Here is a 17,536-nt window from a genome sequence, read left to right as displayed (position 1 = left end):
ATAGAAAATTTGTGGGCAGAACTGAAAAGCGTGTGCGAGCAAGGAGGCCTACAAACCTGACTGACTCAGTTACACCAGCTCTGGCAGGAGGAATGGGCCAAAATTCACCCAACTTATTGTGGGAAGCTTGTGGAAGGCTACCCGAAACGTTTGACCCAAGTTAAACAATTGAAAGGCAATGCTACCAAATACTAATTTAATGCATGTAAACGTATGACCCACTGGGAATGTGATGAAAGAAATAAAAGCTGAAATAATTCTCTACTATTATTCTGACATTTCACATTCTTAAAATAAAGCGGTGATCCTAACCAACCTAAGACAGGGAATTTTTATTAGGATTCAATGTCAGGAATTGTGAAAAACTAAGTTTAAAAGTATTTGACTAAGGTGTATGTAAACTTCCGACTTCAACTGTTCTTACTGTTCCCTTACTGTCCACACTGATAACACATTACCGAGTACCACTCCATATTTTCAAGCATGGCAGTGGCTGCATCATGTTATGGGTATGCTTGTTCTCGTTAAGGACCGTGGAGTTTCAGGATAAAAATGAAACGGAATGCCGCTAAGCATAGGCAAAATCCTAGAGGCAAACCAGGTTCAGTCTGCTTTCCACCAGACACTGGGAGATGACTTCACCTTTCAGTAGGACAATAACCTAAAACAAGGCCAAATCTACACACGAGTTGCTTACAAGACATGGAATATTCTTGAGTGGCCAAGTTAGTTTTGACTTAACTCTGCTTGAAAATATATGCAAGACATGAAAATGGTTGTACGGCAATGATCAACAACCAATTTGACAGAGCTTGACGAATAAAAATCGGCAAATGTTGCACAATTCAGGTGTCGAAAGTGTTTAGAGATTTCCCCAGAAAGATTCACAACTGTAATACCTGCCAAAAGATGATTCTAACATGTATTGGAGGTTGAATACGTTTTTTCCCCAATTCGACATTTGTATTGTGTAGATCGTTGACTAGAAATGACAATTAAATCGATTTTAATCCAACATTTTAACACATCAAAAGTGGAAAAAGTTGAGTGGTGTGAATACTTTCTGAAGGCACTGTATGTAAATATAACAAGAAATACAGGGGTAGAGAAGAGAGGTTTTCAGGATTGAGAACATTTATCACTGCTGTCCTGATAGTGATTATGGATTCAATTGATTTGGACACAGCCACTAAGTGCATGCACCAGCTAGCTTCACCACAGTCAGATTTTTGCGAGCCCCAGCAAATCCAACAAAATGCTTCAGCTCCCTTTATGATTGGTTGGGAGCACACTACTATGAGAGTACAATAGAGGGCATGGAGGGAAGCCTTTCTCTGAAGTTGTTCCTAGACACAGCGAAACCTGAAGGAAAGACAGTGGTCAAAGCACAGCCTGGAAAATCACAACACAGACCGACCAACCAACCAACCAACCAAGACAAAATTGACCAATTATTTTGGCAGCTGACACAGCCATCGATCAAAATTAAGAATCAAAACAGCTTCACAGCTTGTCCTTCTGACGCAGTGAATAATGTGTTTTTCCTAGATCTGTATGAATAGGTTATTTTTGTGACTTTAGAAGTGTGGCACCACACTATAGGGAATCTTGTTTGGTATATACATAATGTCAGTGATTGGATTTCATTGGGTTAGATCTGGTTTAATAGTGTAACTAGAGGGGGAAATTTGTCACGTATATTGGTCCTAGGAGACACCACTAGTGGTGTTTCTGGGAAAGAAGAAAGAAAAATAACAGAAGCTGAAGCAGAAAATGGAGGGTTAGTTATTGGGCTAAATGACTGTTCAACAACTCAAGCCATGTTAGGTATTTATTAGAGACATTCTGTGTGTTTGGGCACTGTAGAACACAATTGGCCACATAGCTAATACTAGTTTGTGATTTTCAAAATGAAAACTGATACATTAACCAAAAGAAAAATCAAAGTGGCATTGCGCTGCCGTTTCATTAAACATGGGGATGTCAAGAGATTTAGGGAGGTATATAGCCTTCACTGTGACAGTGCTTAGATAAAGTATAGGGCAAAAATGCAGGGAGGTCTGCTTGATGTTTTTTTCTTTTCTTCACATTATCAATGTCCACTAAATCTAAACCCTTTGACTCCTGAATTGAATGCTGAAGTTTGAGGACCATAAGGCAGTTTCTCTCTAATCTCTCTCTTTGTGAGTCCGACACCTAGCCAGAAGGAAACATATACGTGGCCTCTTAGTCAGATGTGATCCAGCAAAACATGAGGATATGAAAGTATTGGATAGGTTCAAGCAACAGGGCAAAATCTCCAGCCTCTTATTGGAGAAGGAACCACTACCATACCAATCCAATTTTTTTCAGGGCCCGTATTCAAAAAGCGTCTCATAGTAGGAGTGCTGATCTACGATCAGGTCCCCCTGTCCATGTAATCTTATTCATTACAATCTATGAGGCTAAACTGATCCCAGATCAGCACTCCTACCCAGATTCCTACTCTGAACGGTTTCTTGAATACAGGACCAGATCTACATGAAGTGCCTAGGGGAAAGGGCTGGGGGTTGTCTCTGGACAGGGCCAAAGTCAAATGTAACATTATATGCAATGGAGAGAGAAAAAAAATGATAAAGTGAGATAGTCTTACCCAGGAAGGCATCCACCAGGCAGCTGACCCCCCGCATGGCCCTGAAGAAGATCTGGGGCAACTGATTGAGACAGGGATGCTGCTGGATCACCTCCTGGGGCACGCCGCTCACCCCCAGCAGCTGCTCCTGGAACTTTGGCGTAGAGCTGACCGTCAGCGGGTTGCTAAGGTCCACCGGATTACTGCAAGAGGAAGAGAGGTAGAGGGGACTGTTATCATAGGGGTGAAAAAACGTTGGTCCTGGGCTGGATTTCCAGATATTGCTTGTTTGTAGGTGACCAAATACTTATTTTCCACCATAATTTGCAAATAAATTCATTAAAAATTCTACAAAGCGATTTTCTGGATTTCCTTTTCTCATTTTGTCTGTCATAGTTGAAGTGTACCTATGATGAAACTTACAGGCCTCTCATCTTTTTAAGTGATAGAACTTGCACAATTGGTGGCTGACTAAATACTTTTTTGCCCCACTGTATAGCTAGCTCCGTGGGACTCACCTCAGCATGTGAAGAAAACGGAACCAGGTCTGAGCCACACAGTCGTTGTCCATCTCAGTAGGGATCATGTTGGAGTCCTCATCTGGGACTTTGAACGGAGGGAAGGATGGACCGTAGGTGAACCGCAACAGTCTGTGCCAAAACAGAACATTTAATGAATCTTATGAATACATTTACATAATTAATGCTTGATATTAATTTGCGCTTATAATCAGCTAATAATCCATTATCAAATACTTTAGTGTTTATAAATATTCCTGCATGTACGTGTACAGTGCCTTCAGAAACTATTCACAGCCTTCGACTTATTACACATTTTGTTGTGTTTACAAGCCTGAATTCAAAAAGGGATTAAATCCATTTTTTTCTACACAAAATACCCCATGACAAAGTGAAAACATGATTTTAGAAATGTTTACAAATGTCTTGAAAGTGAAACACAGAAATATCTCATTTATTTAAGTCAATACTTTGTAGAAGCACCTTTGGCGGCCATTACAGCTTTGAGTCGTGTTGGGTGTCTATCAGTTTTGCACAACTGCATTTGGGGATTTTCTCCAATTCTTCCTTGCAGATTTTCTCAAGCTCTGTTAAGTTATATGGGGAATGGCAGTGAACAACAATCTTCAAGTCTTTCCACAGATTTTCAATGAGATTCAAGTCTGGGCTTTGGCTGGGTCACTCAAGGAGTTTCACATTCTTGTTCTGAAGCCATTTCAGTGTTGCTTTGGCTGTATGCTTGGGGTTATTGTCCTGTTGGAACGTAAATCTTCGCCCCAGCCGGAGGTCATTTGCACTCTGAAGAAGGTTATCAAGGATTTGTCTGTATTTGGCTCCATTTATTGTTCCCTCTATCCTTACCAGTCTCCCAGTGCCTGCCGCTGAAAATCATCCCCATAGCATGATGTGCCACCACCATCTTTTCCATTGTGCTCGAAGTCATTCACATGCCTTTTAGCAAACTCCAGGCATGCTGGCATGTGCCTTTTTCTCAGGAGTTGCTTCTGTCTGGCCACTCTCCCAAAAAGGCCAGATTGGGTTAGTGCTGTAGAGGCGGTTGTACTTGAATGAACTCTGTGCTTCTGTCAGAGTGGTCATTGGGGTCTTGGTCACCTCCCTGACCAAGGTCCTTCTTGCTCAGTTTGGTCGGACGGCCAGCTCTAGGCAGTCTGTGTAGTTTCATATTTTTTCCATTTCCCAATTATGGAGACCACTGTGCTCTTGGAAACGTACAACACTCTAGAAATTGTTTTATACCCTTCCCCAGATAGAATTGTGACGAGCCATCTGTCTCCGAGATCTACGGACAGTTCCTTAGACTTATATAGACAGGTGTGTTTCCATTGAAATCATGTCCAAACAATTTAATTGGCCACATGTGGACTCCAATCAAGTTTTAGTTATATCTCAAGGATGATAAAAGGAAAATGGATGCACCTGATCTCAATTTGGTGTGTCATAGCATAAGGGTTTGACTAGTTAGTGTATAAATTAGATCATTCTAATCAAGAAAAAACAGGTTAAAGGTAAAAAATAAAAAATAAACATCCAGAAAATTGTCCTGATCATACAATATAGGCATAAACAATATCCAAAACAACAAACAATACACTGAATTCATCCAGATTGGAAAAATTTGTTGTGAGGTAAAACCAGTAAACCCAATTCAATCATTTCACTGTGTATTTCGTATGGAATCAAGGCATTGGAATGTACCAAAGGCTTGTCTTAACCACCTGAGGGGATTCTGGCTGGCTGATTTTCTATTTGGCTGGATACTCCATGTGCTTGTAGAAAACACAGGTTAGTGGTTGACAGAAAAAACTCCTACAGCCTGTTATCCAATTAATTTGGTCTTACCTGAAGGTGTCCAATAAGTCCACTCACATTGTTTAAAAAAGCTAATCATATGTTTAAGCACTGAGCTTAAACAAAAGCCTGCAATCCCAAGGTTGGCAACCACTGTTCTTGTTGTGGTGTGGCTACCTGGAGGTGAGGGCGGCGATGACCTTGCTCCACTGCTCCACCACGGGGGGGTGGTGCCTCCAGTTGGCCAGCATCTCCCTGGCCGTCTTCCAGTAGGGCGGTGTGGGGAAGCAGCGCATGCAGGCCAGGAACCACACCTCAAACAGCACGCTGATCAGCTTCTCAGCCAGCTTCTCCGCTATCCCACCTGAGCAAGTTGGGGGATGGGGGACAGGGTGGAGTAAGGATGAATATGCATCATCCAAAATGTCTAGGTGGGGAAAAATGCTCCCAAACTACATCGTCATTTGCATCTAAAAAGATTATGCGGCGAATCCTAACATCCACATATTGGTCATGGTATGATATCACTGAAAGACTAAAATGTCACCGAAGTGGATGTGAGGGATTGCCCCACAACACTACAAAAAGTACTCTAATTGCGTCTGTTCCAGTTGGCTGACCTCCAACTGTGGGTGGGGCCAGCAGGGTGTCGTTGATTCGCAGCAAGAAGAGCAGCAGCACCTCCCAGGTCTCCCGGGCCATGCCGCCGCCCGATTCCCTGGCCAGCTTTTGCACCGCCGTCAGCACCTGTTGGCACAGCCGGAAGTGCATGGGGCTGTAATGCTCCGGCCTGAGAGAGGGAGGTAAAGAAAGAGACAGTAATGGACCACATTTGTAAAAGGAAGCGGAAATATACACTCCGTTGACCATTCCCTCTTCAATGCTCCGTTCCCCTAAGCCTTGTGATTTAGTTTGATGAACTAATGGAGGGTATCTGTCCCTATTTAGAATTACCATGTTATTTAAGCAATATAGGTTCAAATCAAATATTATTAGTCGCATACACATATTAAGCAGATATTGTTGGTAAGGCTTTAAAACAGATAATTCATCCACCTCACAAAATAAACAATAAAATAAGATTGTTTAGCTAAAAAAATAGTCTGATTTGTTCATGATGTGCGAAATATGCTAATTTAAGTACAATGACTTGCATGGGATTTGTGCAACAAATGCAAAGAGCCTGACACCGTTGCCCGAGCTCTCCTACAATCCAATTAGATGCGAACCGCACATACTGGACAACGACGACATTCAAGGAAAGGCAACAGGCTCCATGGTGCGACAATGGGAAAAAGTCGACCTGAGCCAAAGACAGGGTTAGGTAAATAAACCTGAACACCCCCTGGGAAGACTGCAGGTGCAAACAGTAGCTGATAGGGCACATTCCACATGTGACCCGTTTCAAGAAACTATGTCGCAAGTCACGACTTCACAGGAGAGCCGTTTGAATGTACTTTTTGTTTTTTATGTAAAAAGAAATTTCAATATAATTGCGTTTTTTGGCAGAAATGCCTTTCTCGAACATGTGAATTTTTCTGTGCCTTAATAACAAACGTTTATGCCATCTGCGAATACGAATAAAATGGTTAAATTAGGAGCCTAGTTGGTTTTTAAGCCACAGAAAAAGTAGGCAACCTTACCGCTAGCCATGATTGGTTGAGATAATGAGTGTGCTGGACACTACTGTCCATTTGAGCTGGTCAGTATGTGTAGGGTGGGTTATCCTGTCTAACGCAGGTTTTTTATTTTATTTTATTTTATGTATCGCGTATTAAAACTTTAAAAAAAGACTCCAGTATGCAAATATCCATATTATACTGTAGTTCATTGTTCAGCTAGCTAACGTCTAAAGAAAAGACCAAGTTATAAACCCTACATTACTCATCTCATATGTATATACTGTACTCTATGCCATCTACTGCATCTTGCCTATGCCGTTCTGTACCATCACTCATTCATACATCTTTATGTACATATTCTTTATCCCTTTACACTTGTGTGTATAAGGTAGTAGTTGTGGAATTGTTAGGTTAGATTACTCATTGGTTATTACTGCATTGTCGGAACTAGAAGCACAAGCATTTCGCTACACTCGCATTAACATCTGCTAACCATGTGTATGAGAAAAATACAATTTGATTTGATTTAAAGCTTGCTGTTAGCTGAGGTTAGATGGCTGGCTTGCTAGCTAACATTAACTTAAGTGTATAAACTGTTTGCAACGCAATTTTGCATAGCTTTTGTTATAGCCTAATGTTAGCTAGCTAACATTGAACCTATTTTGTTAACTTTAGCTATGACAATCGGTTTGTATTGCTAGTACTCTATGGTTTGGGATTATGGTTAATTGTTTAGCTGGCTAGCTAACTACATGTCTAAACAAAAGACCCCAAGTTAAAAATAGGGATAGGGTCTAGTTTCCTGAATTTCCGCTTGACTGATCCAAAGTAAACTGCCTGTTACTCAGGCCCAGAAGCCAGGATATGCATATAATTGGTAGCATTGGATAGAAAACACATTGAAGTTTCTAAAACTGTTAGAATTATGTCTGAGACTATAACAGACTTGATATGGCAGGCGAAAATACAACCAGAATTTATTTTGTGTGTGTGTGTGTGTGTGTGTGTGTGTGTGTGTGTGTGTGTGTGTGTGTATATATATATATATATATATATATATACACACATATATATATAGAAATAAAATGGAAATCTATTGTTTCTATGTAAATCTGTCTCCCAGATTGCAATTCCTATGGCTTCCACTAGATGTCAAGTCTTTATTCAAGGTTTCACACTTGATTTTTGTAAAACAAGCAAGAATTTGGAGTTTGTGAGAAGAGCACCGGAAGGATCAGTCTTTCAGCGCGCGAGGGAGAGGACGCATGCTTACAAATTTTCCTTTCCTATTGAACATACTACTTTCCATATGAAATATTATAGTTCATTTACATTTTAGAGTACCTGAGGATTAAATAGAAACGTTGTTTGACTTGTTTGAACGAAGTTTAGCAGTAGCTTTTTGGATTACTGAAATCGATGGTGCCAACTAAACAGACTTTTTGGGATATAAAGAAGGATTTTATCTAACAAAACAACCATTCATGTTGTAGCTGTGACCCTTGGGATTGCAAACAGAGGAAGATCTTCAAAAGTAAGTGATTTATTTAATCGCCATGTGTGATTTTTGAAGCCTGTGCTGGTTGAAAAATATGTTGATTTGGGGCACCGTCCTCAGACATCGCATGATATGCTTTCGCCGTAAAGCCTTTTAGAAATTGGACAACGCAGTTAGATTAACAAGAATTTAAGCTTTTAAATTATATATGATACTTGTATGTTCATGAATGTTTAATATTACGATTATTTATTTGAATTGTGCGCCCTCCAATTTCACCGGATGTTGTAGGCTGGTGTCCCGCTAGCAGGACATCTATCCCTAATAAGCTTGCTGTTAGCTAGCTAACATGACGTGTATGAACTGTGTGTAGTGGTTCGCTCAGAATGCCATTTCGCATCTATTGTATCAGTAGAACATGCTTAACTGCCCTCCACCAGTCATACAAAGAGAATGGTCTAATGCCTCTCATCAAAAAGAGAGCTGGCTCAAGCAAGCACAGGTTACACCTGAAGCATGAGGACTTGCGGCAAGTGGTGAACTTCAACAACTACGCAGAGGATAATGCAATAGTATTACCAGGACACCACCCAGGACACAAACACTTTGGTGGAAAGCTGCTGCCATCCCATGTGACAAAAGCAGCAGTGCGGTGTCTCTACAAGGACTCGATGACAACACTTGCTATGTAAAGCAAACACATTTTGATTATTTAATTGACCTCCACCATGATTGGCACTAATTTTATTGATCTCACATTACTTCTGTATTTTCCAGAAGCTGTTAAGTCAGCCAAGCTGAAGAAGCAAGAGCAGCATCTCCTGCTTGTTCAGAGTGAGCGGTCTGTCTACCTGAAGATGGTTGCTGACTGCAATACAACAAGTCAACTACTTGATTGATGAAGGCACGTCATCCAGCAAAGGCAACAGCGCAGTCAAACTACATGCACCATTTATTCACCAACTACGGAGTTGGGGAAACACGTGTGGACCTGAATTGTGATAACTGCAACGCCATGCATAATCTCCAGCACTGTCTGGACCTTCACTTCCTGATCACAGGCCACACCAAGTTTGCCCCCGACTGGTGTGTCGGTCTCATCAAGCAGCGCTTCCGAAAGACCAGAGTGAACACTTTGTCTGAGATTGCTGGTGTTGTGAAGGGGTCAACTGTGACAGGGGTCAACATCCCACAGCTGGTTGGACTGGAGGATAATAAAGTGCTGGTGGAAAGCTATGGCTGACTCCGTACTTCAGGCCGCTGCCACAGATCAAGCAGTACCAGCACTTCAGGTGAAAAATAATTTTTCATTGAATTGTATGAGGTTATTCTTCTGATATAAACTTGGGAGGTGAATTGATGCTGTGCAAGGTTGTAATGTCTTCAGACTTTTTGTTATTATTTGCTGTTTTACAGTTTCGATTCTCTGGAGCCTGGTGCTGTCACCAAGGAGCGTTCGAACGCAGTCGGGACCAGATTTCAGCTGCTGCGCAACGCTGACATCCTTCCTCCCATAGATGGTCTGTCTATACAAGCACCACCTGGACTGGACACAACGTATCTTTTTGAGAAGATCAGGTAGTTTTGTGACGAACCAGTCATCAGCACTATCTGCAGTGCCTCTATTCAAATGACTCTCTCCTAACACACAAGCCATAGCTTCCTGCTACTATTTTTTTGTTAATCCTGCTGCTCAGCCACTTTACCCCTAATTGTATGCATAACTACCTTGTCTATCACTGATATTGATACTGTTCTTCTACATTCTGTATACAGTGCCTTGCGAAAGTATTCGGCCCCCTTGAACTTTGCGACCTTCTGCCACATTTCAAGCTTCAAACATAAAGATATAAAACTGTATTTTTTGGTGAAGAATCAACAACAAGTGGGACACAATCATGAAGTGGAAAAACATTTATTGGATATTTCAAAACTTTTTTAACAAATCAAAAACTGACAAATTGGGCATGCAAAATTATTCAGCCCCTTTAAGTTAATACTTTATAGCGCCACCTTTCACTGCGATTACAGCTGTAAGTCGCTTGGGGTATGTCTCTATCAGTCTTGCACATCGAGAGACAATTTTTTTCCCATTCCTCCTTGCAAAACAGCTCGAGCTCAGTGAGGTTGGATGGAGAGCATTTGTGAACAGCAGTTTTCAGTTCTTTCCACAGATTCTCGATTGGATTCAGGTCTGGACTTTGACTTGGCCATTCTAACACCTGGATATGTTTATTTTTGAACCATTCCATTGTAGATTTTGCTTTATGTTTTGGATCATTGTCTTGTTGGAAGACAAATCTCTGTCCCAGTCTCAGGTCTTTTGCAGACTCCATCAGGTTTTCTTCCAGAATGGTCCTGTATTTGGCTCCATCCATCTTCCCATCAATTTTAACCATCTTCCCTGTCCCTGCATAAGAAAAGCAGGCCCAAACCATGATGCTGCCACCACCATGTTTGGCAGTGGGTATGGTGTGTTCAGGGTGATGAGCTGTGTTGCTTTTACGCCAAACATAACGTTTTGCATTGTTGCCAAAAAGTTCAATTTTGGTTTCATCTGACCAGAGCACCTTCTTCCACATGTTTGGTGTGTCTCCCAGGTGGCTTGTGGCAAACTTTAAACGACACTTTTTATGGATATCTTTAAGAAATGGCTTTCTTCTTCCCACTCTTCCATAAAGGCCAGATTTGTGCAATATACGACTGATTGTTGTCCTATGGACAGAGTCTCCCACCTCAGCTGTAGATCTCTGCAGTTCATCCAGAGTGATCATGGGCCTCTTGGCTGCATCTCTGATCAGTCTTCTCCTTGTATGAGCTGAAAGTTTAGAGGGACGGCCAGGTCTTGGTAGATTTGCAGTGGTCTGATACTCCTTCCATTTCAATATTATCACTTGCACAGTGCTCCTTGGGATGTTTAAAGCTTGGGAAATCTTTTTGTATCCAAATCCGGCTTTAAACTTCTTCACAACAGTATCTCGGACCTGCCTGGTGTGTTCCTTGTTCTTCATGATGCTCTCTGCGCTTTTAACGGACCTCTGAGACTATCACAGTGCAGGTGCATTTATACGGAGACTTGATTACACACAGGTGGATTGTATTTATCATCATTAGTCATTTAGGTCAACATTGGATCATTCAGAGATCCTCACTGAACTTCTGGAGAGAGTTTGCTGCACTGAAAGTAAAGAGGCTGAATAATTTTGCACGCCCAATTTTTCAGTTTTTGATTTGTTAAAAAAGTTTGAAATATCCAATAAATGTCGTTCCACTTCATGATTGTGTCCCACTTGTTGTTGATTCTTCACAAAAAATACAGTTTTATATCTTTATGTTTGAAGCCTGAAATGTGGCAAAAGGTCGCAAAGTTCAAGGGGGCCGAATACTTTCGCAAGGCACTGTATATATGTATATATATATATCTCTCAATGATGTTGCGCTTGCTGCGGGTGATTCCCTGATCCACCTCTACGCAGACGACACCATTCTGTATACATCTGGTCCTTCTTAGGACACTGTGTTAACGAACTTCCAAACAAGCTTCAATGCCATACAACACTCCTTCCGTGGCCTCCAACTGCTCTTAAACGCTAGTAAAAACCAAACGCATGCTTTTCAACCGTTCGCTGCCGGCACCTGCCCGCCCGACTAGCATCACTACCCTGCACGGTTCTGACCTATAACATGTGGACAACTACAAATACCTACCTCTCCTTCCAGACTCATATTAAACATCTCCAATTCAAAATCAAATCTAGACTCAGCTTTCTATTTCTCGACAGAGCCTCCTTCCCTCACGCCGCCAAAAACTTACCCTAGTAAAACTGACTATCCTACCGATCCTCGACTTCGGCAATGTCATCAACAAAATAGCTTTCAATACTCTACTCAGCAACTGGATGCAGTATATCACAGTGCCATCTGTTTTGTTACCAAAGCCCCTTATATCACCCACCACTGCGACCTGTATGCTCTAGTTGGCTGGCCCACACTACATATTCGTCGGCATACATATAAATGGGATATATATATATATATATATATTCGTCACTGGCTCCAGGTCATCTATAAATATATGCTTGGTAAAGCTCTGCCTTATCTCAGCTCACTGGTCACGATAACACCCACCCGTAGCACGCACTCCAGCAGGTATATCTCGCTGGTGATCCCCAAAGCCAACACCCCCTTTGGCCGCCTTTCCTTCCAGTTCTCTGCTGCCAGCGGCTGGAACGAATAGCAAAAATCGCTAAAGCTGAAGACTTAAATTTCCCTCACCAACTTTAAATATCAGCTATCTGAGCAGCTAACCGATCGCTGCAGCTGTACATAGCCCATCTGTAAATAGTCCACCCAATCTACCTACCTCATCCCCATATTGTTTTTATTTACTTTTCTACTCTTTTGCACACCAGTATCTCTACTTGCACATCATCATCTGCTCATTTATCACTCCAGTGTTAATCTGCTAAATTGTAATCACCTCGCTACTATGGCCTATTTATTGCCTACCTCCTCACACCATTTGCACACACTGTATATAGACTTTTTTTCTATTGTGTTATTGACTGTACGCTTGTTTATTCCATGTGTAACTCTGCGCTGTTGTTTGTGTCAAACTACTTTGCTTTATCTTGGCCAGATCGCAGTTGCAAATGAGAACTTGTTCTCAACTAGCCTACCTGTTTAAATAAAGGTGAAATAAAAAATGAAAAAATAAAAATAAAATGAGAGAAGCAAGCTGGCCAGTAATAGCTGGCTTTTCAGCATTGCTATGAATTAGCCTTGACAGGCGTGAGCTTGCTCATTAGATGCCTTGCGGCTAATGGCTAGCTGAACTGAGCACTGTGTATGAATGTTATAGCTGTGCGGCTAGGGAAGGCGTTAGCGAGCTAGAAACGAACCTCGAGGCTAAGGGTAAGCTATAGCTAGCACAGTGCTCGCCGAAGGGAACAGCATGGGTGCGTTGTTAGAATTCATGATGAAAATCTCCCAATGACCATAATGCCGTAAGCCCAAACTGTTAAGTCTTGTCAACACAAACGAGTGAACGAAAGTTGCACTAAACAAGAGAAGGGAGCTAGCAATACTACAGTCTGGGCAGGCAGGGAACTTGTTTCCGAGATACCTATCCCTGCTAATGCGACCATATGTGCAGGTAGGAATGGTAGTGTGGTTAGCTTGCGTTCCAGAACGCTAGCCACTGTAAGCTAGCTAGTAGAAGCCTTACGGCTAATGCTAGCTAGGTTGAGCATAGTCATGTGTAAGCTTGCTAGCAGCTGCGGTGGCTAAGGTATGCTGTAGCTAGCATAGTGCTGGCTGAAGGGAACCACGTGGGGGCAGTTTGACGTCGGGTAGGTATTCTCTCACAACCACAGAGCCGTGAGGCTAGCCAGTAAGTCTTGTTAACACAAACAAATAAACGTAGGTTTAACTACTCTCGAGAAGGGAGCTAGCAATTTTACTGTGTTGCAGGCAGTAATGCTGGTTTGGTTAGCTTGCCTGGGTGTTAGCTAACTAGCAGCTACCTCAGGGTGAAGGGAACTACAATGCTACCATGTTGTGGGTAGGGTATGCTAGCCGTGGAGCTAGCTACCAACGGTAACTGAGAAGTAAAAATACATTTCAACACAAAACAAAAAATCTTCCGGTTAGTACTCAACCTCTCAACAGGGTCTGAAGACCTATGCTCAGCAGCGATATTCTTCACGGTTCACTTGTGAGCAGGAAAACAGGTATCCAGTCTAAATGAGGAGAGCTAGAATAGCAATATTCTTTGTGAGGAAGATGCACTCAATTAAAATTAGCGTCTAGCCAGAGCGTAGGCACACAGTTAGCTTGTACCTGGGCAGGAAGAGGTTGTGGAGGTGTTTGAGGATGGTCTGCACGTAGAGGTTGGGCTCCTTGGCAATTGGCTGGGGGATGGAGTCGCGCGGAGCGACCAGCGCCATGATCCAGTCCGTGTAGACGTCCACGCACAGCTTAACCGTGTCCCCGTCCAAAGGCAGGGTTAGGCCGTAGCACAGCACCTCCATTGTCCACTTCACCTGTCAATCACACCACACCAAGAACTCTGCCGTTAGAAAGAGACATTGCGCATTGGACCGCTGCAAGCTAGACAGTCAGATATCAGTCATTGTCAGAATACTTGGGGAAAGGGTGAATGACTTAACACTTGAAAGATGAGCACAATATGATGAACTATTGCTGCATTGAGGTAAACAATTTTCTTTAGGCTGAATTATGCTGATTGTAGTGAAATTAACTTAATTTCAAACACAGTGGTGGTTCATCCACATGAGTGACCGTGACTACATGTAGTATTCTAAACCTAGAGTGTGGATAAAGGCTACTTTCAAACATGAATTCAAATCATTCAGAAATGTAGGTGAACTAGGCCTATTGCCTGGTGGAACCAGCCTGATTGCAGTGTTCACCATTCCGTCATGTCATGTCTCAAAACACAGCAATCAGGGTGGTTCCGCCAAGCTAGGTGACCTACCCCTTTATAAACTACAGTGTTCTACACTAACTTTTTCAGTTGGTGGCACCTGCAGATGATTTGGTCACACTAAAAATTGATAATGACCTGGCCTGTGTCCCATAATGGGCCTGCATTCCATACAGAACCAGGCGAATAATGACTAGCCATCTTTTAAATTAGCATGTCCTTGTGTTCTTACATTGATTTGGAAAGATTTACTGTAACAGCAAAAGAAGAGACATAAAGTGTGAAATGAAAAATCCTCTAGAGTGCAGAATCTAAACGATACTTGATACCAAACCTAAAATCAAAGCAACAAAAAAATACAAAAAAAGAGAACAGATTTTTTAGGTTCTCTCTTTCAAAAACATACTAATAGAAAAATAACAAAATTGGATGTTCTAAGTTCACAACAATGCTCAAAACCACACAAAGGGGACAATTTTACATTTTTACCAACTACAGTGAATGATGCGTGCATAATTTCAATAGCAGGTGATTTTCATCTTTCATTTACGGGCCAGGCAAGTACCCTATGCGGGGTTCATACTGACAAGTCAAATTCAAGGACTTAACTGTAATTTTCAAGGACCTACATTCTATATTTAAATTGTTGTAATAGCCTATAGAAGACAATTTAAATAATTAAAAATAATTAAAATAAATTTAAAATAAAATTTAAATCGCAGAAAATCTCCAGTGGTTCCTCCTTTAAAAGTTGTGTCATACTGCAGCACACCTTGCGGGCTGCAACAGCATTCTGTGGCACGTTATTTATTTGTCAGCCATTTTTTCTGTTAGTGCTAGTTTGACCACTAGAGGGCATCTTTGAGAAGCATTTGTCTTCCATATTGGCATTACTAATAATGATTTTATGAAATTTGTCTTAATTCATTTGATTAATATATTATGGTGTTTCTATTCCGAGAAAAACTCTAAATTAAATGGAAAATACGGCGCTGTACAATGTGACGGTCGGGGGCAAGATACAGCAGGAGCAAGAGGATTGGAAGATTCTAAATTAATATCTAAGGGGCATTACATTTCCAAACCCTAATTGTAGTGTAGCTGAACCTTCAGTTGAACGTACTTGGTCATTGACTTCTACTTCTCCACCGGAAGTTGATGCTGTTGCTATGCAACCTCTTGCTAGCTTAACACATTTCTATTGGGTGTGTTCTTAAATTCAAAATCGGGAGTGCCTGCGCTCACAAACTCAGAGCGTTTTCAGATTGCTCTCGGAGCACACACCGGACAATCGGGCAGAGGAGTAGGGTTGATTTGAGCGTTCTGGCCTTACAACGGCAGTCAAGCACCAAAGCTAACATAGGCTAGCTTGCTTGCTACTTCCAGACACAAATGAGACCACTCACCCTAGCAGAGCTAGTTAGGCAGTTTGTGTTAACTAGAGCGTAGGTGACTAATTGTGCTGCTGGAAACAATTACATTTGTTTTTTTTGCAGGACGTTTACTGACACCAGCCATATTCAACCGGTGTTGAGCGCTCATAAATTCATTTTTCTGCGCTCTGATACACTCAAACTAGAGTAGTCTGAAATCGGTGTAGATAGCCAGAGCGAACTTACGAAAGCATCCGAATGTCCATTGAGAACGCACAACGACTATAGCATTTACAGTTGAAGTCGGAAGTTTACATACCACTAAGGTTGGAGTCAAAAACTCGTTTTTCAACAACTCGACAAATTTCTTGTTAACAAACTATAGTTTTGGCAAGTCGGTTTGGACCACTACTTTGTGTATGACACAAGTCATTTTGCCAACAATTGTTTACAGACAGATTATTTTACTGTATCAGAAGATTACATACACTAAGTTGACTGTGCTTTTAAACAGTTTGGAAAATTCCAGAAAATTATGTCATGGCCTGAGAAGCTTCTGATAGGCTACTTGACATCCTTTGAGTCAATTGGAGGTGCACCTGTGGATGCATTTCAAGGCCTTCAAACTCAGTGCCTCTTTGCTGGGGGAAACAGGTACAAAAGTATCTATATCCACAGTAAAACAAGTCCTATATCAACATAACCTGAAAGGCCAATCAGCAAGGAATAAGCCTCTGCTCCAAAACCGCCATAAAAAAAATCCAGACAACGGTTTGCAACTGCACAAGGGAACAAAGATTGAACTTTTTGGAGAAATATCCTCTGGTTTGATGAAACAAAAATAGAACTGTTTGGCCATAATGACCATCGTTATATTTTGAGGAACAGGGGGTGATGCTTGCAAACCGAAGAACACCATCCCAACCGTGAAGCACGGGGATGCAGCATCCTGATGTGGGTGTGCTTTGCTGCAGGAGGGACTTGTGCACGTCACAAAATAGATGGCATCAATGAGAGAGGAAAATTACATGCATATATTGAAGCAACATCTCAAGACATCAGTCAGGAAGGTAAAGCTTGGTTGCAAATGTGTCTTCCAAATGGAAAATGACCCCAAGCATACTTCCAAAGTAGTGGCAAAATGGCTTGCAAAATGGCTTAACGACAACAAAGTCAAGGTATTGGAGTGGCCATCAAAGTCCTGACCTCAATCCCATAGAACATTTGTGGGCAGAACTGAAAAAGCGTGTGCGAGCAAGGAGACCTCCAAACCTGACTCAGTTACACCAGCCCTGTCAGGAGGAATGGGCCAACTTCACCCAAATTATTGTGGGAAGCTTGTGGAAGGCTACCCAAAACATTTGACCCAAGTTAAACAATTTAAAGGCAATGCTACCAAATACAAATTGAATTTGTAAACTTCTGACCCACTGAGAATGTGATGAAAGAAAATAAAATCTGAAATGAATTCTCTACTATTATTCTGACATTTTACATTCTTAAAATAAAGTGGTGATCCTAACTGACCTAAGACAGGGAAATGTTACTCACATTAAAATGTCAGGAATTGTGAAAAACGGATTTTAAATATATTTGGCTAAGGTGTATGTAAACTTCCGACTTCAACTGTGTGTGTGTGTGTGTATATACACAGTGG

At 41.6% G+C, this 17,536-nt stretch overlaps 1 protein-coding gene across 8 annotated transcripts in view; it reads right to left on the bottom strand.

Moving 5' to 3' along the window:
- LOC135539574 (ral GTPase-activating protein subunit beta-like) overlaps positions 1–17,536 on the bottom strand; it is an 82,440-nt gene that overhangs the window by 55,298 nt on the left and 9,606 nt on the right. For all 8 annotated transcript variants that reach the window (XR_010455645.1, XM_064965528.1, XM_064965529.1 and 5 more), the window contains exons 3-7: positions 13,900–14,102; positions 5,559–5,728; positions 5,116–5,302; positions 3,130–3,261; positions 2,633–2,814 (exon numbers count right to left, since the gene is read on the bottom strand). Coding sequence is in view for 7 of the 8 variants with exons in the window: in XM_064965528.1 (XP_064821600.1) it covers positions 2,633–2,814; positions 3,130–3,261; positions 5,116–5,302; positions 5,559–5,728; positions 13,900–14,102 (874 nt within the window). In the remaining variant the exon portion in view is untranslated. The remainder of the gene's footprint in view (positions 1–2,632; positions 2,815–3,129; positions 3,262–5,115; positions 5,303–5,558; positions 5,729–13,899; positions 14,103–17,536) is intronic.

The sequence above is a fragment of the Oncorhynchus masou genome, chromosome 5 (assembly GCF_036934945.1).
Source record: "Oncorhynchus masou masou isolate Uvic2021 chromosome 5, UVic_Omas_1.1, whole genome shotgun sequence".
Classification (NCBI taxonomy): Eukaryota; Metazoa; Chordata; class Actinopteri; order Salmoniformes; family Salmonidae; genus Oncorhynchus; species Oncorhynchus masou.
This window is presented reverse-complemented; position numbering and strand designations above follow the sequence as displayed.